Genomic DNA, 24,109 nt, shown 5'->3' with positions numbered 1-24,109 from the left:
TCTGCTGGCCAAAGGGAAGAACAGCCCCTGCTTCACAATTCAGGCTGGTTGGCTGCAATCCCCAATGAGCCCTGGAGAGGTAGAGTTGGCGGACAAGGTGAAGGACTGCGTGCCAAGGTGTGGGGGCATGTAGGGCCTGGCAGCCTCCCTGTGACACTCCAGCCCCGCCTGGAGATCACTCACACACCGCTCAGCCCAGCATCGACACAAAGCCACCAGTGCAGTGCAGTTTAATGCTCTCCACCTCCATCACCATCACTGACCATCCTCCACAAGGCCCTTGGCCCCAGGGCACCCTTCACACTGGAGCCCCAGACAGTGTGCACAAAAGCATGCCCCCACTAGCATCACTTTCTCACCCAATGCCCAGGACTTCAAAGGCTGCCTTCTCACTTCTGGGACACCTATAGGCAGGAGGAAGAGAAGGCTTCTTCCGAGGGAGAAGAGCTGGGGTTCCAGAGGCCGCAGAGAACAGACGGAAGAAAGGTGCTCTCTCTCTCTCGAGGTGAACAGGATGTGTGTGGGGAATGACAGGGACAGAAGAGCTGCTAGAGGCAGGGGGTGGAATTGGGTCAGATTTCTGATTTCTCCAGGTGAAGGGCCTCTACCGGGAGGCAGGCTGATGGTCTGGCATAACTGCAGCTCTGAAGAACAGCATGAAAAGCTGGCAGAATACACTCACACCTGACACCTCCTGGCCAACAGCGCTACTCTACTCCCGTCAACATGGTCACAGTGTGGCAACTGCAAGATGACTGGGCAGAGCCTAGGAGGCAGCCTTCCCAAGTGGGTTCAAGCCGCTGCTCCCCATTGCCCACCCCCCATCAAAGGTGACACCCTCCTACAGCCAACTGAGCTGCTCCTCCTCGTAGCGCTGGGGGTCGATGAACGGCCGGTCAATAGAGCGGATCATCAGCTCCCCACAGTACACACACTCAGCGGCCACCAACTCATCCAGGTCAGCCTTGAGCTGTTCCCGGCTGGGCCCTGCTGTGGCAGCCCCACCTTCGGCCTCCTTGGCCCGGGCAGAGCCCTTGGCTGGGGGTGGAGCAGCCCCCAGCTTCCTCTGCAGCTCCTCCAGCCGGGCCTGCTTGTAGGCTGGCAGGCCAGGTCGCACGGCCTGCAGCAGGCAGTCAGCATGGAACATATGGCCACAGAGGAAGAGGTAAAAAGGGCGGTTGAGCAGGGGGAAGTCGCAGGTGGCACATTTGTCCTGGGGCTCTACAGTGCCGTAGCGGCCCCGCAGCTCCTGCAGGTCTCGCCGGATGCGCTGGGCACTGGCTGTAGCCTCTTCCATCTCCCGCTGCAGCTCCTGGATGTGGTGGTTGTAGGCCTTAAGTGAGCTGCAGATCGCCTCCTTGAAGTGGTCGATGGTGACGAAATCAGGAAAGAAGGGCAGCACATCCTCAATCTTGAGCAGGGGGCAGCTAGCCAGGCAAGCCATGGCTGTCTGCACATCTTCCTCCTCCTGCACCACGTGCCGTGCGATCTTCAGCCACAGCTTCTTGCGCAATTCCTCATCCTCCTCAGGCAGGTCTGCACACTGCTTGGCCAGGTCCACGTCCACCTGTGGGGAGAGCATGGGCTTTAGGGCCAAGCCCCTCCCTGCCCAACATGGAGACTACGGGAGAGAGAGATGGCCCCGAGGCAGGATTCCCAGCACTCCTGGGAGCAAGGGGACCTGCCCCTGCCACAGCTATGTAAAAGCTACTTAGAGTAGTAGGGCTCCAATTCTAGTGAAGTTAGAAATCACCTGGGAGGCTGGGCGCGGTGGCTCACGCCTGTAATCCCAGCACTTTGGGAGGCCGAGGCAGGCGGATCACGGGGTCAGGAGATCGAGACCATCCTGGCTAACACAGTGAAACCCCGTCTCTACTAAAAATACAAAAAATTACCCGGGCGTGGTGGCGGGCGCCTGTAGTCCCAGCTACTCGGAGGCTGAGGCAGGAGAATGGCGTGAACCCGGGAGGCGGAGCTTGCAGTGAGCCGAGATCGCGCCACTGCACTCCAGCCTGGGCGACAGAGCAAGACTCCATCTCAAAAAAAAAAAAAAAAAAATTAGCTGGGCGTGGTGGCGGGCACCTGTAGTCCCAGCTATCCAGGAGGCTGAGCCAGGAGAATGGCGTGAACCTGGGAGGCGGAGCTTGCAGTGAGCCGAGATTGGGCCACTGCACTCCAGCCTGGGAGACAGAGCAAGATTCCATCTTTCCATCTCAAAAAAAAAAAAAAAAAAAAAAAAGAAATCACCTGGGAAACATATTCAAAATACAAATTTTTGAGCCCTGCCCCCAGACATTCTGATTCAGTAAGTTCTGAGTTCAGGCCTAGGAACTGCATGTTAAATAGCACTTCATGTGATGCTAAGGCAGGTGACAATTCATGGTTTGAGAAGTGTAACTCAGTACCTTCCTCTTCTGCTAACGTGTATGTACCAGGCAGTTTTCTAAGTACTTTTCTTTTTTTCTTTTTGAGACAGAATCTCATTCTGTTGACCAGGCTGGAGTGCAGTGGTGCGATTTCGGTTCACTGAAACCTCCTCCTCCCAGGTTCAAGTGATTCTCCTGCCTCAGCCTCCCGAGTAGCTGGAATTACAGATGCGTGACACCACGCCCAGCTAACTTTTGTATTTTCAGTAGAGACAGGATTTCGACATGTTGGCCAGGCTGGTCTCGAACTCCTGACCTCATGTGATCTGCCCACCTTGGCCTCCCTAAGTGCTGGGATTATAGGCACGAGCCACTGCACCCGGCCCTGAGTATTTTTCTGTTTTTTTTGAGACAGAGTCTCGCGTCTCACTGTCGCCCAGGCTGGAGTGCAGTGGCGTGATCTCAGCTCACTGCAGGCTCCGCCCCCCGGGGTTCACGTCATTCTCCTGCCTCAGGCTTCCGAGTAGCTGGGACTACAGGCGCCCGCCACCTAGCCCGGCTAATTTTTTTTGTATTTTTAGTAGAGACGGGGTTTCACCGTGTTATCCAGGATGGTCTCGATCTCCTGACCTCGTGATCCGCCCGCCTCGGCCTCCCAAAGTGCTGGGATTACAGGCATGAGCCACCGAGCCCAGCCAAGTATTTTTCTTTTCTTTTTCTTTTTTTTTTTTTTGAGACGGAGTCTTGCTCTGTCACCCAGGCTGGAGTATAATGGCGTGATCTCAGCTCACTGCAACCTCCACCGCCCGGGATGGGGGGATTCTCCTGCCTCAGCCTACTGAGTAGCTGGGATTACAGGCACACACCACAATGCCCAGCTAATTTTTATATTTTTAGTAGAGATGGGGTTTCACCATGTTGGTCAGGCTGGTCTCGAACTCCTGACCTTGTGATCCGCCCGCCTCAGCCTCCCAAAGTGCTGGCGCAAGCCACCACACCCAGTCCTGAGTACTTTTCATACACAGAACTTTGTCAACTCTATGAGGTAAATGTACTATAACACTGACCCCCTCTTGTGGCCGAATAATCTGAGCACAGAGAGGTTCAGAAACTAACCCAAGGTCACACAGCTTAGTAAGTGGCATAGCTAGAATTCAAATCTGACTTAACAGTCCACGCCCTTAATCTTCCCTCTCTGCAAGGGAAGCCAGCACCCTCTAGCCATGGCCCCCCAAGCCCTTCTGCATCTAAAGCTACTGCTCTTTGGGTCCCTCTCCCAGCTGGGGTCAAGACACACTGGCTTACCTGCAGAGCCAGGTCCACAGCCTCCTCATATAGCTCTAGGACCTTGTAGACATGGACACAAGCGCGGTGGTGGCCATGCTCGGCGCAGAGCCGCAGCGCATACTTGAGGTCGTAATGTACCCGGTGGGGGCTGACCCCAGCCTGCTCGAGATAGGCCAGCAGTGAGTCCGGCCGGCCACGGGCATACAGCGACAGCAGGTAGTTGTGGATGGCCTGCTCAGTCTCCCCCAGCACGTTCACGCAGAACTCCATGTAGCGGATGGCCTGGCTCACCTGCTGGACCTCACCACCCTGGCTGTAGTTCACCAGGGCAGGAATGAGCTGCCGAGCATCCAGCCGGCTGCCCATCTCAATCCAGGCATCTACAAGCTGGCGGGGGATGTGACGGATGAGGATGGGTGAGAACTTGTAGAAGAGCTGGGGGTCACGGTGGCGGGCGAGCACGGCCAGGGCCTCCTCGTAGGCCTCGTGCTGACAGTGGTAAGCCACTACCCGCTCATAGTCCTGCATGATCACTGCAAAGTACACCATGTGCTCTGTGTCCCCATGACTGGCGAGCAGCTCATGGATAGAAGCCCGGCTGGCAAAGAGCCACTCTTTGTGGCGGGGGCTGCTGAGGAAGGTTCGAAAGCATTCCTTGGTTTCTCGGTAGAGGGTCAGGGCCTCTGGGTCGCCCTGCAGAGCCCCAAGCCGGCTCAGGTAGAGCTCTGTCAGCCAGGTGGTCAGCAGCGTGGCCTGGGTACGTTCGGCTGGCTTCAAACTGGCCAGTTTTCGCTGCAGGAACTCAGCCAGAGCCTCCTCCTGTCGGGCCTCCAGGAACTTGAGGGCAATCTCCTCAAAGTAGCTCTGGGTCAGGGCATAGCAGCGTGCGCTCTCCAGGTAGCGACGCTGGCGAAAGCAGAAATCGGCCTCCCGGGCCAGGACAGTGTCCAGGCAGTCGGGCCGCTCTCGACAATACTCTTTGGCCAGATCGAAGCGGTTCATGTCCAGATAGGTGCGCCAGACATCTCGGGCCTCCCGTTGCACGTGGTAGCGGAAGACAGCCCGCTCAGTGTAGGCCCACAGCTGGCCTGTGGAGGAGTCCTTCACCATGTGCTTCAGCGGCCCAAATTTCTCCAGGAAGTGATCCCGCAGCACCACCTGCCCGGTCAGTGTGCACACTGCCTCCACCCGGTCTGCCAGCAGCAGCAGGAAGTGGAACTGGGTCAAGACGATGGCTAGGGGTGGGCTGGCCCCAGGCCCTACCCCCTCTGGGTACTCCCAGACTCGCTCCTCGCTCAGCAGAGAGTCAGGGCGCCCACAGTCCAATGCCCCATACAACACACCATCCCCCATCATCCAGGCGAAGGCCCGGGGTGCAGAGCGCAGCTTGGGGGTGTAGAAGGCCAACTCACTGTAGCCCAGGTTGCTGGGAAACTCACGGAATGGGGGTGGGTGGTCCGTGTAAGCTGCAAAGAGCCCTGAGAAACCCTGGGCCTCAGCCCCCTCTGCTGCTCGGCCTATGAACTGGAAGAGGCGCTGCCGAGTGGTGGCAATAACAAAGCTACGCCCATCAGGGCCCCGCTCGGCCTCAAGTGAGCACACAGGTGCTGGACCCCCTTCTTCATTTAGCACGTACAATGGGCGGAAGTAGAGATCCGGAGCAGGGCCAAAAAGCCCACCTTCGCTGGCTGAGAGCTCTGCTTCGAAGATGTGGCCTTGGGCAGTCCCGACCAGGATGGGGCCTGTGCTGCTCTCCGTGCCCAGTGCCTTGTTCCAACCCACACTCTCCACCAGCTGCCCCTTCCAGCGTGCTAGTGGCCGTATCTTCTGTCCGTTTCGGTTCACGTAGAGGACCTCCGTGCTGCTCAGGGCAATCAGCAGGTGAGAGCCTGGAGTGGGGAGAGCATGGCGCCCCAGTGGATGATGCCATTCCCACCCTCAGCCTCCTCCTGGCCCCCACACCACCCTCAGAGCCCACCCACCCAGGCAGTGACTGACCAGAGACCCCTCCTCAGATCTCCACTGTCACTTACCAGTATGGTCAAGGAACATCTTGTGAACTTTTGCGTCATCCTTACGTCCCAGCTCCACGTGGTTGGGCTCATTTGCCTTGCCCAAGTCAATGCTGTGGGGACAAGCGTCACCATCACTCTAGAGAAGGGAAGATCCTTTTTTGGATCATGATCCTCTTTAATAATCTGATAAAAGCCATAGACTTTCTTCCCTGAAATCTACATCTACGCATAAAATGCTGAATACAGGCCAGGTGCAGTGGCTCAGGCCTGTAATCCCAACACTTTGGGAGTCCGAGGTGGGTAGATTGCTTGAGCTCAGGAGTCTGAGACCAGACTGGGCAACATGGCGAAATCCCATCTCTACAAAAAAATACAAAAAAATTGGCGAGGTGTGGTGGTACACACCTGTGGTCCCAGCTATTTGGGAGGCTGAGGTGGGAGATCACCTGAGCCCGGGAGGCAGAGGTTACAGTGAGCTGAGACTACACCACCGCATTCCAACCTGGAAACAGAGTGAGACCCCATCTCAAAAAAAAAAAAAAAACAGAAAGAAATTGCTGAATACAGCAGCTCTGTCTATGGAGTAGCCCTGAAAAATATACAGGGCCCTACTTGAGAACTCTCTTGCCAAGTGCAGTGGCTCACACCTGTCATCTCAGCTTTTAGGGAGACAGAGGCCAGAGGATAGCTTGAGCCCAGGAGTTTGAGACCTGCCTGGGCAATAAAGTAAGACCGTGTTCTCCACAAAAACGGGGGAAAAAAAAAAAGACAGGCCAGGCACGGTGGCTCACGCCTGTAATCCCAGCACTTTGGGAGGCCGAGGTGGGCAGATCACAAGGTCAGGAGATCGAGACCACGGTGAAATCCCATCTCTACTAAAAATACAAAAAATTAGCCGGGCGCGGTGGCAGGCGCCTGTAGTCCCAGCTACTGGGGAGGCTGAGGCAGGAGAATGGCGTGAACCCGGGAGGCAGAGCTTGCAGTGAGCTAAGATCGTGGGACTGCACTCCAGCCTGGGTGACAGAGCGAGACCCTGTCTCAAAAAAAAAAAAAAAAAAAAAAAAGAAAAAAGAGAAAAGACAACAAAAACCCTCTCAGCTCTGCAAGCTCCCTCACCTTATTTTGAGAAATCACTAAGAAGTTTTTCCCCTCTGCTCAAAAAAGAATCAATCAGACTTGAGGGAAAAAACAAAAAGATCTCCAGTGCATCTGGGAAGATAGGCAGAGATATCCCAGATTGCTGAGGTAAGAAGGGAACAACAAAGAGTAGCTCATAGTTACTGGGCACTTTTATATACACCATGCCAAGAGTTTAATCAATCTAGTATTATCTCAATTAATCTTGACAAAAACCTTGAGGAGTACTCCTGTTTATATTTTCCTTATGAAATTCTTTTTTTTTTTTTTTGAGACGGAGTCTCGCTCTCTCACCCAGGCTGGAGTGCAGTGGCGCGATCTCGGCTCACTGCAAGCTCTGCCTCCCGGGTTCACGCCATTCTCCTGCCTCAGCCTCTCCGAGTAGCTGGGACTACAGGCGCCCGCCACCACGCCCGGCTAATTTTTTGTATTTTTAGTAGAGACAGGGTTTCACCGTGGTCTCGATCTCCTGACCTCATGATCCGCCCGCCTCGGCCTCCCAAAGTGCTGGGATTACAAGCGTGAGCCACCGCGCCCGGCCTTCCTTATGAAATTCTTTCCAAATTATATCCTTGTTCTAACTAAAGAATCGATGCAAAGATGTATAAAGAAGGACTTAATTTTCTTCTCAAACTCCTGTTATTCCCAACTGAGAAAATTCATGTTAACATCTTTTTTCATACTCATAAATAGGGTGGTTTTGTTGCTGTCATTACAAAAATGCCTTCATATTGCATATATGTGTATGTGTCTTAATTTGTAAATTTTCTAAATTAATGATGTTTTATGAACATTCCACTAGTCAATCGATATAGCTCTAACTTGTTTTTTTTTTTACCCCCAAACCCAGGTTTCCAGGATAACTCTTTTATTTATTTTTTTCATACAGAGTCTTGCTCTTGTCACCCAGGCTGGAGTGCAGTGACCACGATCTCAGCTCCCTGCAATCTCTGCCTCCCAGGTTCAAGCCATTCTCCTGCCTCAGCCTCCCAAGTAGCTGGGATTACAGGCACCTGCCACCATGCCCTGCTAATTTTATATTTTTAATAGAGATGGGGTTTCTCCATGTTGGTCAGGCTGGTCTTGAACTCCCGACCTCAGGTGATCTGCCTGCCTCGGCCTCCCAAAGTGCTCGGATTACAGGCGTGAGCCACCGCGCCCAGCCAGGAAAATTCATTTTTTGAAACAACTGCATTATATTCTATTTTATGGCTGAACTACAGTTTAAACACCATTTTCCTATTGATGAGCATTCAGCATGGATCCAGTTTTTCCTACCACAAGAATGCTGCAATCAATACTCTTAAGTCTACACTCCTAAACAGTTTTTTTTTTCTTCCCTTTTTTTTTTTTTTTTTTTTTTGAGACAAGAGTCTCGCTATTGTCGCCTGGGCTGGAGTTCAGTGTGCAATCTCAGCTCGCTGCAACTTCCGGCTCCCGGGTTCCAGCAATTCTCCTGCCTCAGCCTCCCCAGTAGCTGAGATTACAGGCGCCTGCCACTATGCCTGGCTAATTTTTGTATTTTTAGTAGAAACAGGGTTTTACCATGTTGACCAGGCTGGTGTCGAACTCCTGACCTCAGGTGATCCACCCTCCTCAGCCTCCCAAAGTGCTGGGATTACAGGTGTGAGCCACTGTGCCTGGCTTTGTTTTTTTTTTTTTTTTTTTTTTTTAAGAGACAGGAGTACAGTGGTGCAAACACAGCTCACTGCAGCCTTGAACTCCTGGGCTCAAGTGATCCTCTTGCCTCGGCCTCCCCAGTAGTTGGGACTGCACCATCACACCTGGCTAATTTTTAAAAATTTGTTTTGGTAGAGACGGGGGTCTCACTATGTTGCCCAGGCTGGCATCAAACTGCTGATCTCATGTGATCCTCTTGTCTTGGCCTCCCAAAGTGCTGAGATTATAGGTGTGAGCCACCATGCCCTGCCAGGCCAGATTCTTAACCACTACCCTGTATTGGTTCTCTTTGGAAAGGGATAGGATATTTCCTGAAAACTCCAAATTCACTGCTTTACTTGCCTGGAAGAGAAGAAAGGCCCAGTGAGTTAACAGTCCCCAAACACCTCTCTAGTCCCTACTCCTAAGCTCTGTGAGCCCTTGATTACCGGAGCAGTGTATCCTTGCCCAGGCTCATGCAGAGCTGATTGCTGGAGACGACAAGACTGGTGATGCGCTCGGAAGGGGTGAAGTCAATGCGCTGCTTTGTGAAGATGGGCACTTCCTTCTCCAGCTGGGCATTCACATACCCTACAGGTAAGGAATGACAAGATTAGCTATGGAAGAGACAGGTGAAGGGCAAGGAGAGGCAGAAAAAAACACCACAGTGCTCCTCGCCACTTTCCTGACATATTCCTATCCCCAGGACCTTGGTTAACAAATAGTTTGATATCAAGTCATTTGCTGGTCACCTTTACAATAGGGGTCTGGAGCTCTTTCCACACTCTGACAGCAGTGAGGGGTTGATTCTTTGAACCCTTAAGATGCTGTCTCAGCATGATATACCTGCTCCCAGTGGTAATGGGGCTGCGTGGGGGTGAGACGGGACTGGTGGTCTGGGTATTTTCCCTTATCAGGTCTTTGGCCCAGCAATCCCAGCTTAACTGAAGTAGTATAGCCCCATTCTCTGCCCCCCTCCCTGCCCATGCGGTAATGAGCCTCAGTGTAGAGTTGGCAAGTGCTGGGATATTTTGAGCATTGAATGAGGGTAAAGACTAGAGTGAAAGCAGCTGCAATTCGTTAACACCACTCACTGGAACAGTTCCCCAGGGCTCCCTATGCCCTCATTCTCCTGGAGACTCACTACTTTCTACAAAAACGTCCCAAAACTCCAGGCTGCACCCAGCTATAGCCAAGGCCGAAAAGATTTCATCTCCATTTTCCCCGTTCAGCGACAAAATTCCCTCTGGGACCCTCCCTTCTTCCTCTGCAATATTCCGCCTTCACCACTTTCTTTGTCCATTCCTTCCCTCCCACCTCCAGAAGGGGCCTGGTGGGAAAAGCATCAGCAGAAGCCGGGAGCCCATTCTAAGTTCTCCCAACAGCCCAACTGCGCCCTGTAGGTGAGTACTTCCTTATCTGGGCCCCAATTCCCTCTCAAAAGGACCCTAGCGGTAGAGCCTAGATCACGCGGCAGCTCCCGTTGCTCTTTCAAACTTCGACTATCCACCAGCTGGGGGCCAAGAGAGCCTGAGGAGAATCAGGGGCCTACACCCGGAAGGCATGGCCCAGGGGATGACCCCGAGCTCTTGGAGCTGCCCTCCCCACTGCTCCCAAGCAAATGCTAGGAGAGCCGAAAGGGGCAGCGGCACCCTCCTCTTCCTTACCCGAGTGGGGGATGCCCACGCTAGGGCAGCCGGGCTGCAAGACGGCCGAGCGGGACAGCGAGTTCTCGTACTCATCCAGGATGGACGCCATGGTGCCCGGCCTCTGGGCTGTTTGTCCGGGGCCTGGGGATTACAAAAGGGCTACCCCCCGGGGTCCCCGTCGCCCCAGAATGGAAGCTGTAACTCCCCAGCCTCTGACAGATCCTGGGAACCTGCAGCCGTCGCCTCTTTAAAATCCTGAGGATCCTCTTGCTCTTGCCTTATGCAGCAAGATAATCGGGCAGCCCTCGCCCTTGAATCTGGCGCAGTCTTGCACCCTACTCCCCGCCCCCGCTACAGAAGATCACAAGCTCCCTTCAGCCGGTCCCAGGTGATCCCAACGTCGCCCCGGCAGCCCAGCTGACTCCCGCCCCCGTGACGCGGGCCTAAAACGTAACTTCCGGGTTCTCAGAGCCGCACGTATGCTGGCGCACAACGTCTCCGGGCCCGCCAGCAGAAGGCGAGACGAGGGCTGAGGGCTGGGCGCGTGGCGGGTGCTGCTGAACACAAGCCCCGCCCCCAGGATCCTGCTGCAGTTCCGAACTTTGACACCAGGAGGCAATCCCGGCTTTCTCAGCCGGCCTTCCCCACCCGCCCCGCGCCGCCCAGTCCTGGCTTTCGTGCCCAAGCTCCGCTCCCTCAGATGTTCTGTCCAGCCTCCCTGACCAGCTCCCGCTCCCGCCTCTCTAAACAGCCTCGGGGAACCTCCCGTTCCTCAATCCAATCGCTGTCTCGATCCCACCGTCACCGGGCACGCGCAGACAAGTCCTGGCCACTCTTCTCCCTTACCCAAAGGCCCCCCAGCTTCCAGGAGACCGCAGAGCTGGTGGCCAGGCTAGTGGGAAGCGCTGTGCCAGGAACCGCCCTGACCTGCCCCACAGTGGCTCCTTGGCTCAGGGTTGCTGGGCCGCTTCCATTCACTCATTCACCAAAATGTGGTCGAGCACTTACTCTGTGCCAGGCCTTGGGCGGAGCGCTGGGGTCACAGAGATGAGGACAGCCCCTCCCCGCCCTGGAAAAGGTCGTAAGCCAGCAGGGGCGCTGGGCCTGTAAATAGACCATTCATACTAGAAAAGCAAGTGATGGATTATCCATCAGGCGCTTGCTCCACGAATGAGCGTCCACTCTGTGCCAAGCACTGTTCTAGGCTTTGGGGACGTGGCAGAGAACAAGACGGAAAATGTCTCTGGCTGGTGGGGCATACCCAGCGACGTAGCCACGGCACCGTGAGAGCGTGAAGGAGCGGGGAACAAATACCTGCCAAGCCTAGCAAGAACGAGGGACAAGTGGGAGCAAGCGTGAAGGCGGGGGCCACCCAGCCTGAGGTGGAGAGGGGAGTCCTCAGCCAGGGACCTTCGAGGGCTGGGGCGCGACTGTGGTTGGGTTTGCCTCTCTCACCTGCTTAGGCGACCCAGATGGAGTCTGTTCCCTTCTGGGGCCCTTGGATTCTACCTTGCTAAAGTGGAAGGCTCTGGACTAGGGTCGCCACCGTCCTGGCTTTGCTGGGCGGCCCCCGCCTAACAACTAAGAGCATCTGTTTGCTCTCAGAAGTTCCAGGTTTGCACCATACCTTATGTGGTTGGGTTACTCTTGCTCAACTTTCTGGCCACGTGCGGAGAACTGTGACTCTCACCAGCCCCACTGAGGGCTATCTGGGCTCTCTGGCTTGGAGGGGCACTAGCCCTGGGGCAGGTAAAAATTATGCCGTCCAGGCTCATTTCCCTTCGCACCAGGGTCCTGCTTCTCTTGACCAAGCCTGCAGCCTCAATGCAGCCTTCACACCTGAGGTTGCCAGGTCCCAGGAGGGAAGTCCAGGAGCAGGACAATAGGCAGGAGGCTTCCTCTAAGAAAAGTGATCCCAGACAGGGAGCTGCCCTGCTCCATACATAACACTTCACCCCCAGGTCACCTGCCATCTGCCCTCAGGTCTGGACTGTGCAGAGGGTTGTCCCTGCTGCATGGAGCCCATCAGCAGTTGGAGGTCAGCATAGGAGTGCTGCCTTAGGGACACAGAGTACTTCCAGCTACGGCCTCAGGGACCCCAGCACCCCATTGTTGGGCTCCGTTGCTCTCCGGGATGTATGGGATAGGCCCTGGGTGGACCATTTGTGGCAGACTCAGTACAGTCTCCCTTATGCGTTGATTACCACAGTGCATTTCCACCTACTCATTCTTCAGTTCTTAGACTGGACTTTGGATTCTTTGAGAGCCACAGAATCAGTGTGGCAGTTGCAATGAGACAGGTAAGGGATGACTGCTAGGGCATCAAAAGAGAGGATTCCTGTATGAAAGCAGTTGAATTTCACCCAAGACTTGAAGTGCATGTATGATCTCCAAGGGCAAGCTGTATCTCTTATCCCTGCCCAGCCACTTGCTAGCTGTGACACTGCACAGTTGATGCTCTTAGCTTCAGTTTCCTCATCTACAGAGACAAATACCTACCTAGTAGGTCTGTGCTGAGAAGTAAATGCAGTGATCCACGTGAAAGCTCACTGCTATAGTATAATGCCCAACATGGAGCATGTGCTTAATAAACTCTAAATGTGACTTTCATCTGACAGTCTCTCTCAAGTCCTCCTCCTCCTTGAAGCCTCTCTGGATCCCTCAGAACTTTTTTTAGAGATGGGATCTTGCTCTATCACCCAGGCTGGAGTGCAGTGATGTGATCATAGCTCATCTAAACACCTGGGCTCAAACCATTCTCCTGTCTCAGCCTTCCCAGTAGCTGGGATTACAGGTGCGAGCCACTGCGCCCAGCTGGCGTTTCTTATTCTGGCCACTTGGGGGCCCCTAATGATGCAGTGTAGACATTTTGCTTTGATAGAAACTGCAGGAAATAACCCAGTGATTTCTGAGCATGAAGATACAGAGGTGCCTTAGGGAACTCACAGCTAGAGACATATGCACCAGCCTCTAGTCCTCAGAGTCATTGTAGCAGTTACCATGAGACAGGTAACAGGTGACTGCTAGGCCAGTGAGAGAGAGGATCTGTGTAAGAAAGCAGTTGAATTTGACCTAAGACTTGAAGACAGCATGTAGGACCTCTAAGGGCAAAAAGAGAAGGTATTATGCAGTCCTCAAGAAAACCAAGAGCAGGGCTGAGCACGGTGGCTCACACCTGTAATTCCAGCACTTTGGGAGGATCACTTGAGTCCAGTAGTTTGAGACCAGCCTAGCCAACATGGCAAAACCCCATCTCTATTAAAAATACAAAAACTAGCCAGGTGTGGTGGTGCATGCCTGTGGTCCCAGCTACTCGGGAGGCTAAGGCAGGAGAATCGCTTCATCCTGGGAGGCAGAGGTTGCAGTGAACCAAGGTTGTGCCACTACACTACAGCCTGGGTGACAGAGTGAGACTCTACCTCAAAAAAAGGAAAAAAGAGAGAAACAGAAAGGAAAGAAGGAAGGAAAGAAGAAAGAAAGGAAAGGAAGAAAGGAAAGGAAAGGAAAGGAAAGGAAAGGAAAGGAAAGGAAAGAAAACAGCAATGGCTTGCAAACAGTGTGATTTTGGGGTACACCGCTGGAGTGCTAGGGAGTGGAGGGAATGAGGCGGGCTGTGGCCAGGTTGCAGAGTTATTCAATGGGCCATGGGAAGGTTTTTGTCGGAGTTGAGAGAGTATATGATGTGGGTTCTGGAAAAATGGGTGGTGGCTTAGGTGGGGTTCCCCTCAGAGCAGATGAGACCCGAGCAGAGGCAAAGGAGAAGCAGTGAGGACCCAAACAGGAGAAAGAACATAGGCTGGGGAGAACTTTCCAAAGAAGGGCCCCCAGGACTTGTGTCAAGTTAGATTTGAGAAGTGACAGAAGAGTGCAGGATGACTCCTAGGGAGACCTGGCAGATGGTGGCAGTGACATAATGGTCAGGGAGGAGGATCCCGGTGAAGAGGGGTGGAGGTCACTTGATTGAGCTCAGCCTGGACAGTGGTACATGAGACACCTGCAGGGCACTTGTGGAGGAGCCCAGACCGTGGGCAAACTCTTCCAGGACACACACTAACTCACTCATAAACAGTTGTTAAAAGTTGCACGAATGAGCTCTCTCATGTCTCAGTTTCTATATTTGTAAGGTGAGTATTGTGAGTATAATAGCATATTATGCAAATCACCCAAAGCTGTGCCTCAATACAGAATGCTCTATACAAGTTAACTACCAGTAGTAATTGTTGATTTAGTTAAGACCAAGATTAAAAGGAATGATTTAATTGACTTAATTAAAAATAAATTTTCTGGTTGGGTGCAGTGGCTCACACCTGTAATCCCAGCAGCTTGGGAGGCTGAGGCAGGAGGATCACTTGAGTCCAGGAGTTCAAGACCAGCCTGGGCAACATAGTGAGAACTTGTCTCTATTAAAAAAAAAAAAAAAGATTTTCTGTTTGAAATAACTTAAAATTTACAGGCCGGGCGCGGTGGCTCATGCCTGTAATCCCAGCACTTTGGGAGGCCGAGGCGGGCGGATCACAAGGTCAGGAGATCAAGACCATGCTGGCTAACATGGTGAAACCCTGTCTCTACTAAAAATACAAACAAAACTACCCAGGCGTGGTGGCGCCTGTAGTTTCAGCTACTTGGGAGGCTGAGGCAGGAGAATGGCGTGAACCTGGGAGGCAGAGCTTGCAGTGAGCCGAGATCATGCCACTGCACTCCAGCCTGGGCGACAGAGTGAGAGACTCTGAAAAAAATAAATAAATAAAATAAAATTTACAGAAAAATTGAGAAGATAGTTCAGAGAGTTCCTATATACCTCATGTGCAGTCTCCTTTATTATGAATATCTTACATTAGTATGGTGCCATCATTAAAATTAATGAACCAATATTGACATATTATTATTAACTAAAGTGCATACGCTATTCAAATTTCCTTAGTGTTTTCTTTTTCTTTCTTTCTTTTTAGACAGGGTCTCACTCTGTAGCCCAGGCTGTAGTGCACTGGCTCAATCATGGCTCACTGCAGCCTTTTTTTGTTTTGGTTTGTTTTGAGACAGAGTCTCGCTCTGTCACCCAGCCTGGAGTGCAGTAGCTTGATGCAGCTCACTGCAACTTCCGCCTCCTAGGTTCAAGCGATTCTCCTGCCTCAGCCTCCCGAATAGCTGGGATTACAGGCATGAGCCGCCATGCCCAACTAATTTTTGTATTTTTAGTAGAGATGGGGTTTCACCATGTTGGCCAGGCTAGTCTTGAGCTCCTGACCTCAGGCGATCCACCCGCCTTGGCCTCCCAAAGTGCTGGAATTACAGGTGTGAGCCACCAGGCCCGGCCTGACAGCCTTGACCTCCTGGGCTCAAGCAATCCTCTTGCCTCAGCCCCTCAAGTAGCGTCCACTACAGGTGCACACCACCACACCCAGCTAATTTTTGTATTTTTTTTGTAGAGAGATGGTTTTCCCATGTTGCCCAGGCTGGTCTTGAACTTCTGAGCTTAAGCTACCTGCCTGCTTTGGGCTCCCAAAGTGCTGGGATTACAGGTGTGAGCCAGCGTGCCGGGCCCTTAGTTTGAATGCCCTTTTTCTGGAACAGGATCTCATCCAGCATTCCACACTACATTCTCATCATACTTTATGAAGGTGCATATCAGCTTGACTTATCACTATTGATCTTGCTCTTGATTACCTGGCTGAAGGAGTGTTCTTCAGAATTCTCAAATGTAGTGTGGTTTTTTTTCACCCTTTTCCTATTTATTTATATCAGTATAGAATTGTGGACATTTTTCCCTTTTTATTTATTTATTTATTTATTCTTTTTTTGAGACTGAGTCTCACTCTGTTGGCCAGGCTGGAGTGCAGTGGTGCAATCTCGGCTCACAGCAACCCCCGCCTCCTGGGTTCAAGCAATTCTCCTGTCTCAGCCTCCCGAGTAGCTGGGATTACAGGCGCATGCCAGCACGCCTGACTAATTTTTGTATTTTTAGTAGAGACAGAGTTTCACCATGTTGGCCAGGCTGGTCTCGACCTCCTGACTCAAGTGATCCACTCACCTCAGCCTCCCAAAGTGCTGCCGGGTTTACAGGCATGAGCCACCGCGCCAGGTCTATTTTTATTTATTTATTTTTAACTTCAGAACCCACCAATACTACTTTATATTATTACTCAGATTGTTCCTGTTTTGGCCACTGGAGTCTCTCTTTTTTATTTTATTTTATTTATTATTCTTTTTTTTTGAGATGGAGTCTGGCTCTGTCATCAGGCTGGAGTGCAGTGGTGCAATCTTGGCTCACTGCAACCTCTGCCTCCCTGGTTCAAGCAATTCTCCTGCCTGAGCCTCCTGAGTAGCTGGGACTACAGGGGTGCACCACCACGCCCAGCTAATTTTTGTATTTTTAGTAGAGACAGGTTTCACCATGTTGGCCAGGATGGTCTCGATCTCCTGACCTTGTGATCCGCCCGCCTCGGCCTCCCAAAGTGCTGGGATTATGGGCATCAGCCACTGCGCCCTGCCGGAGGCTCTTTCATTGTTGCCTGTGTCCATTTGAAGTACAGCAGTTCCCCCTTATCTGTAGTTTTACTTTCCGGGCTTTCAGTTGCCTGCAATCAATAGCAGTCTGAAATAGGTGTGGATGATACAATAATATATTTTGAGAGAGTGAGACCACATTCACATAACTTTTATTTATTTATTTATTTCTGAGATGGAGTCTTGATCTGTTGCCCAGGCTAGAGTGCTATGGTGTGATCTCGGCTCACTGCAACCTCCACTTCCTGGGTTCAAGCAATTCTCCTGCCTCCGCCTCCCGAGTAGCTGGGACTACAGGCACCCACCACCACACTTGGCTAATTTTAGTAGTTTTAGTAGAGATGGTGTCTCACCATGTTGGCCAGGCTGGTCTCCAACTCATGACCTCAGGTGATCTGCCCACCTCGGCCTCCCAAAGTGTTGGGATTATAGGTGTGAGCCACCACACCCAGCCTCACATAACTTTTTTTTTTTTTTTTGAGACGGAGTTTCACTCTTGTTGCCCAGGCTGGAGTGCAATGGCGCGATCTCGGCTTACCACAACCTCCGCCTCCTGGGTTCAACTGATTCTTCTGCCTCAGCCTCCCGAGTAACTGGGATTACAGGCATGTGCCACCATGCCCAGCTAATTTTGTATTTTTAAAAGTAGAGACAGGGTTTCTCCATGTTGGTCAGGCTGGTCTGGAACTCCCGACCTCAGGTGATCTGCCTGCGTTGGCCTCCCAAAGTGCTGGGATTACAGGCGTGAGCCACCTCGTCCGGCCTACATAACTTTTATTACAGTCTGTTGTTATAACTATCCTATATTATTGTTGTTGTTAATCTCACAGTGGGCCTAATTTATAAATTAAATTTTATCACAGTTTATGTATAGGGAAAAACAGTCGTCATGTCTCCTTGAACTGCTCTCGACTGGCAGTTTTTAAGTTTTTCAGATATTCCTTGTTTTTGATTACCTTGGTAATTTTGAGTACTAGGCAAGTATTTTGTTGAATGCTCTCTGTTGGAATTCATTTAATTTTTTTTCATGTTTAGACTGGGGCTGTTTATGGGTTTGGGGAGATAAAGAACCATTATCAACACCTCTCTATTATATCGAGGATACACACTATCAACATGACTTATCACCATTGATACTGGTCACCTGACCAAGATAGTGCTTGTCAGGATTCTCCACTACAGAGTTATTCTTTTCCCTCCTCTCCATGCTGTACTGTTTGGAAGGAAGTCACTACACACCCTGCACTTAAGGGGTGGGAGTTTTTGCTTCCTTGAGGGTGAAGTATTTGCATAAATCCTTTGGAATTCTGGCATTCTGGCCAGACACGGTGGTGCACGCCTGTAGTCCCAGCTATTCGGGAGGCTGACCCTGAACAATCGCTAAGCAGAGGTTGCAGTGAGCTGAGATTGTGCCACTGCACTCCAGCCTGTGTGACAGAGTGAGCCTGCTGTCTCAAAAAAAAAAAAAAAAAAAAAAAAAAAAAAAAAAAAAAAAAAGACTTACTAAGAAAGAAAACCTAGCAGTCCTTTGCCCCATCCCCAGTTAAACTCCATCTGTTTTCATTGCTCAGAGCCCCAGTCATGCTGATCTAAGGATGTTTCCAAAATGCACCACACCCATTTGGACATTAGAGTGTCTGGTGTTGAGGATTTGCTCCCTCTAGAATGGCTTCCCTGATACTCCTCCCCTTGCCAGGATCAGGCCCCTGTCTTCTCTAATTCTCACCAGACAGGGACAAGTGTCTCTAGCACACCACTTCCTGGCACAGGGCCTAGCACAATTGTTGGCTTCCATTAAAATATGCTGAGGAAAGAAGACTCTTGGCCTATTCAGAACAGCTCTCCACGCCCTTCTTTCTTCTCCCTCATGTTTGGCTCCCTTCTGCATGTGTCTAAACCTACCTGAATCACCCCAATTCTCAAAAAGTATCCCCTTCCTGCTACTGTCATCCCTTCTCTCACTAAGGGAGCTTCTAGCCAAGCTGCTCTCTTTCATCCCCCACCGCCCTCAGGACTGCAGGCCCAGTGGCCTCACTTGTCTAGGTCGGAAATGAGAGCATCCTCAAACTGGGGGTCCTCAAACAGGGGTTCACACATCCTTAGGGGTATGAAAGGGTCTCCCAAGTGACAGAGGGTAGAAATTATTTTAAGGGAATCAGTTTCCAGATCCCCAACTGCATTGGGCTCTTTCCTAAAGGTGACCAGCAGGTCTAGGTACCTGTAAACAAATGGCAGGTCCCCTTGCATTCCTACTGCCCGGCCCCTGCTTTAGGAGAAGAAGCTCATCACACACCACTCCATCACAGGCTCAGACCTGGAACCCCAGGGCTTTGGGAGGCTGAGGCAGGAGGATCACTTAAGACCAGGAGTGGCCAGGTGCGGTGGCTCACACCTGTAATCCCAGCACTTTGGGAGGCCAAGGTGGGTGGATCACCTGAGGTCAGGAGTTTGAGACCAGCCTGGCCAACATGGTGAAACCCCGTCTCTACTAAAAATATAAAAATTTTTAGCTGGGCTTGGTGGTGGGCACCTGTATTCCCAGCTATTCGGGAGGCTGAGGCAGGAGAATTGCTTGAAGCTGGGAGGCAGAGGTTGCAGTGAGCCGAGATTGCGCCATTGCACTCCAGCCTGGGCAACAAGAGTGAGACGGTCTCAAAACAAAACAAAACAAAACAAACAAACAAAAAAAACACAGGAGTTCCAGACCAGCCTGGGCAACATAGTAAGACCCCATCTCCACACAAAAAAAAAAAATACAAAAATGAGCCAGGCGTGGTGGCACATGCCTGTGGTCTCAGCTACTCAGGAGGCTGAGGTGGGAGGATGGCTTGAGCCAAGGAGGTCAAGGCTGCAGTGAGATGAGATCACACCACTGCACTCCAGCCTGGGTGACAGAGCGAAACCCCATCTCAAAAAAAGGAAAAAAAAAGATGAAATGTTTGAGTTGTCAGCATAGTTTATAAGCGTCTTTAGGGAGCATGGGAAATGGGGGTCAATGCTTTGTGCCAGCACCACATCTGCCAGGAGCCCCACCCTCGCCCCGCTGGTTTTTGCTCTCCCCACTACTGCTCTCTATGCTGTTTCTCCAGTGGCCTCCTTGGCCAAGCTCTTAAAGCCCCTCTTGTTTTCAGTTATGAAACTCAACTCAGCCAACGCCATTGGACAAGTCCCCTATCCCCTCTGAGCTACCCTTTTCTTTTCTCAGCTGTAAATTGTGAAGAGGGAACTTAACCATCTCTAATATTCCGTGATTCTCTAAAAGCCAAACCCAGCCGGGTGCGGTGGCTCACTCATGTAATCTTAGCACTTTGGGAGGCCGAGGCGGTGGATCACCTGAGGTCAGGAGTTCGAGATCAGCCTGACCAACATGGTGAAACTCTGTCTCTACTAAAAATACGAAAATTAGCCAGGCATGGTGGTGTGCACCTATAATCCAAGCTACTCAGGAGATGGAGGTTGCAGTGAGCCAAGATTACGCCATTGCATTCCAGCCTGGGCAACAAGAGCGAAACTCTGTCTCAAAAAAAAAAAAAAAAAAAAAAAATGCCAAACCCTTGTTGTGGTCCATTTAGAGATCTTTGAGGTCAGTGCTCAGAAAATAATGGTTTTCAAAGCACTGCCTCAGAGCTGGGTGCTATGCTTCTTACCTATCCTTTAGTAGTCTAGAAGATATTTTGAAAGATGTTGAAGCCAGGGAACCTCATCTGATTAATGTGAAATCTAATAGCCATCTCTCATCCTGCTTCCAGCCCTGACAACCTTTTAGATCATAAGGCCTGACACACTGTAAGTACTTGGGAAGTGCCTGCTGAATGAATGCATGACTTGGCATATTAATGTGCATCACATGCACACACTATATCACACGCATATATACGAGTTAACTATATATTCATCCATATGACCTCTTGCAGAAACTGTTTTCAAACTTAAAAAAATAACTGAAACGGCATCTTGCTATATTGCCCAGGCTAGTCTAGAACTCCTGGGTTCAAGCAATCCCCCTGCCTTGACCTCCTGAAGTGTTGGAATTATAGGCATGAGCCACTGTGCCCAGCCTGTTTTCAAGCTTTTAAAAAATGATGAGATTTAGTATTAAAAGCAACAGCAGGCCGGGCGCGGTGGCTCACGCCTGTAATCCCAGCGCTTTGGGAGGCCGAGGCAGGCGGATCATGAGGTCAGGAGATCGAGACCATCCTGGCTAACACGGTGAAACCCTGTCTCTACTAAAAATACAAAAAAATTAGCCGGGCGTGGTGGCGTGCACCTGTAGTCCCAGCTACTCGGGAGGCTGAGGCAGGAGAATGGTGTGAACCCAGGAGGCGGAGCTTGCAGTGAGCCAAGATTGCGCCACTGCACTCCAGCCTGGGCAACAGAGCAAGACTCCGTCTCAAAAAAAAAAAAAAAAAAAAGCAACAGTAGGCCAGGTGTGGTGGCTCATGCCTGTAATCCCAGAACTTTGGGAGGCCGAGGTGGGAGGATCACAAGGTCAGAAGCTCGAAACCAGCCTGACCAACTTGGTGAAACCCTCGTCTCTACTAAAAATACAAAAATTAGCCAGGCATGGAGGTGCGCGTCTGTACTCCCAGCTACTCAGGAGGCTGAGGTAGGAGAATTGCTTGAACACTGGATGCGGAGGTTGCAGTGAGCCGAGATTGCACCACTGCACTCCAGCCTGGGTGACAGAGTGAGACTCGATCTCAAAAAAATAAAATAAAATAAAATAAATAGCAACAATACAACAACAACAAAATCCAAAATATTTTTTTAATTAAAAATTTTTTTTTTGAGATGGAGTCTTGCTCTGTCGCCCAGGCTAGAGTGCAGTGGCAAGATCTTGGCTCACTGCAACCTCTGCCTCCCGGGTTCAAGTGATTCTCCTGCCTCAGCCTCCCAAGTAGCTAGGATTACAGGTACCCACCACTGTGCCCAGCTAATTTTTGTATTTTTAGTAGAGACGTGCTTTCACCATCTTGGCCTGGCTGGCCTCAAACTCCTGACCACATGATCCACCCGCCTCAGCCTCCCAAAGTGCTGGGATTACTGGTGTAAGCCACCACGCCTGTCCAATGTTTTTTTTTTTTTTTGAAACAGAGTCTGGCTCTTGTCGCCCAGGCTGGAGTGCAGTGGCGTGATCTCGGCTCACTGCAGCCTCTGCCTCCCAGGTTCAAGCAATTCTCCTGCCTCAGCCTCCCGTGTAGTGGGGATTACAGGGACCCACCACTGCCCAACTAATTTTTGTATTTTTGGTAGCGACGGGGTTTCACCATGTTGGCCAGGCTGGTCTCAAACTCCTGACCTCAAGTGATCTGCCCACCTCAGCCTCCCAAAGTGCTGGGATTATAGGCATGAGCCACCGCGCCCGGTGCCAAAATATTAAAAACCGACAACACCAAGTGTTGTGAGGTTGTGGAGCAACTGGAGGTGTCATAAAATGCTGGTGGGAATACAAAATGGTACAACTACTAACAGCCACTTAACATGCATAATTACCTCATGACCCAGCAATTCAACATCTGGGTATGTACCCAAGAGAAATGAAAATAATATGTCCACACAAAGATTTGTACATGAATGTTTATAGCAGCATTATTCATAATAGCTGCAACTGGAAACAAGTCAAATGTCGATCAAGAGAATAAACAGGCTGGGTGCGGTGGTGGCTCACGCCCGTCATCCAAGCACTTTGGGAGGCCAAGGTGGGAGGATCACCTGAGTTCAGGAGTTTCAGACCAGCGTGGCCAACATGAGGAAACCCCATCTCTACTAAAAATAGAAAAATTAGCCGGGCATGGTGGCAGGCTCCTGTAATCCCAACTACTTGGGAGGCTGAGGCAGGAGAATCACTTGAACCCGGGAGGCGGAGGTTGCAGTGAGCTGAGATCACGCCACTGCACTCCAGCCTGGGCAACAAGAGCAAAACTACGTCTCAAAAAAAAAGAGAGAGAATAAACAAACTGTGGTACATCCATATAATGGAATATTACTCAGCAAAGAAAATAAAAGAACTCTCCAGGTATGGTGGCATGTGCCTATAGTCCCAGCTACTTGGGAGGCTGAGGCAGGAGGATTCTTGAGCCCAGGAGTTCAAGGCTGCAGTGGAGTCATGATCATGTCACTGCACTCCAGCCTGGCAACAGAGAGAGACCCCATCTCTAAAAAAAAAAATTAAGTAAAATAAAAATTAAAAAGCACAAAAAAACAAGCTACCCTTATACACAACAGCATGAATGAATCTCAAAAACATGCTGAGGTACTGGATGCAGTGGGGCACGCCTGTAATCCTAGCTACTTAGGAGACTGAGGCAGGAGGATCTCTTGAGGCCAGGAGTTTGAGTCCAGAGATGAGCAAGACACCCCTCATCTCTAAAAATAAATAAATAAATGGCCAGGCTCGGTGGCTCACTCTTATAATCCCAGCACTTTGGGAGGCCAAGGTGGGCAGATCATGAGGTCAGGACTTCGAGACCAGCCTGGCCAACACAGTGAAAACCCATCTGTACTAAAAATACAAAAATTAGCTGGGCATGGTGGTGGGCACCTGTAATCCCAGCTACTCGGGAGGCTGAGGCGGGAGAATCTCTTGAACCCAAAGGCAGAGATTGCAGCGAGCCGAGATTGTGCCACTGCACTCTAGCCTGGGCGACAGAGCTAGACTCCATCTCAAAAAATAATAATAATAAATAAATTAATTAATTAATTAAATCAGGCCAGTGCAGTGGCTCACGCCTGTAATCCCAACACTTTGGGAGGCCGAGGCAGGCAGATCACTTGAGCTCAGGAGGTCGAGACCAGCCTGGCCAAAATGGTGAAACCATGTCTCTACTAAAAATACAAAAATTAACCAGGAGTGGTGGTGCACACCTGTAATCCCAGTTACTCAGGAGGCTGAGGCAGGAGAATCAATTGAACTTGGGAGGCGGAGGTTGCAGGGAGCTGAGATTGCACTATTGCACTCCAGCGTGGGTGACAGAGCCAGACTCTTGTCTCAAAAATAAAAATAAAATAAAAATAAGAAAAAATGAGGAAGTTAGTAGGGGAGTTTTTTAGATAAAGGTTTTAGGTGGCAACTCTTGCAGGCATTTAAAAAGCTAGTGCTTGGGTGCAAGATCTGAGTGGAAAGAGAGGTTGGAAGGGGGCAGTAGCAGTGGGATCAGCTGGATGGCAAGGTGGAGAGAAATGAAGGGAGAAGCGGAGGCCAAGGCTGGGTGTGAGGGAGCAGGGAAGACAGGACAGAAGCCCAGGAGCCAGCGGCCGGGCACGGTGGCTCACGCTTGTAATCCCAGCACTTTGGGAGGCCGAGGCGGGCGGATCACGAGGTCAGGAGATCGAGACCACGGTGAAACCCCGTCTCTACTAAAAAATACAAAAAATTAGCCGGGCGCGGTGGCGGGTGCCTGTAGTCCCAGCTACTCGGAGGCTGAGGCAGGAGAATGGCGTGAACCCGGGAGGCGGAGCTTGCAGTGAGCCGAGATTGCGCCACTGCACTCCA

The 24,109-nt window shown here is 51.2% G+C and overlaps 1 protein-coding gene across 1 annotated transcript; it reads right to left on the bottom strand.

The window, feature by feature from the left end:
• Positions 1 to 213: 213 nt before the first annotated feature.
• Positions 214 to 10,639, bottom strand: VPS18 (VPS18 core subunit of CORVET and HOPS complexes). The gene is made up of 5 exons (XM_055278758.2): positions 10,132 to 10,639; positions 8,914 to 9,055; positions 5,687 to 5,778; positions 3,672 to 5,542; positions 214 to 1,567 (listed from the first exon to the last, which is right to left on the bottom strand). Exons 1-5 carry the CDS (start codon positions 10,220 to 10,222, stop codon positions 842 to 844), a joined length of 2,922 nt encoding a protein of 973 aa, XP_055134733.1. The 5' UTR covers positions 10,223 to 10,639; the 3' UTR covers positions 214 to 841.
• Between the last annotated feature and the right edge of the window lie 13,470 nt (positions 10,640 to 24,109).

This window comes from Symphalangus syndactylus, chromosome 5 (genome assembly GCF_028878055.3).
Source record: "Symphalangus syndactylus isolate Jambi chromosome 5, NHGRI_mSymSyn1-v2.1_pri, whole genome shotgun sequence".
Lineage (NCBI taxonomy): Eukaryota > Metazoa > Chordata > Mammalia > Primates > Hylobatidae > Symphalangus > Symphalangus syndactylus.
The sequence above is the reverse complement of the archived record's forward strand: the minus strand, read 5'-3'. Positions and strand labels throughout refer to the sequence as shown.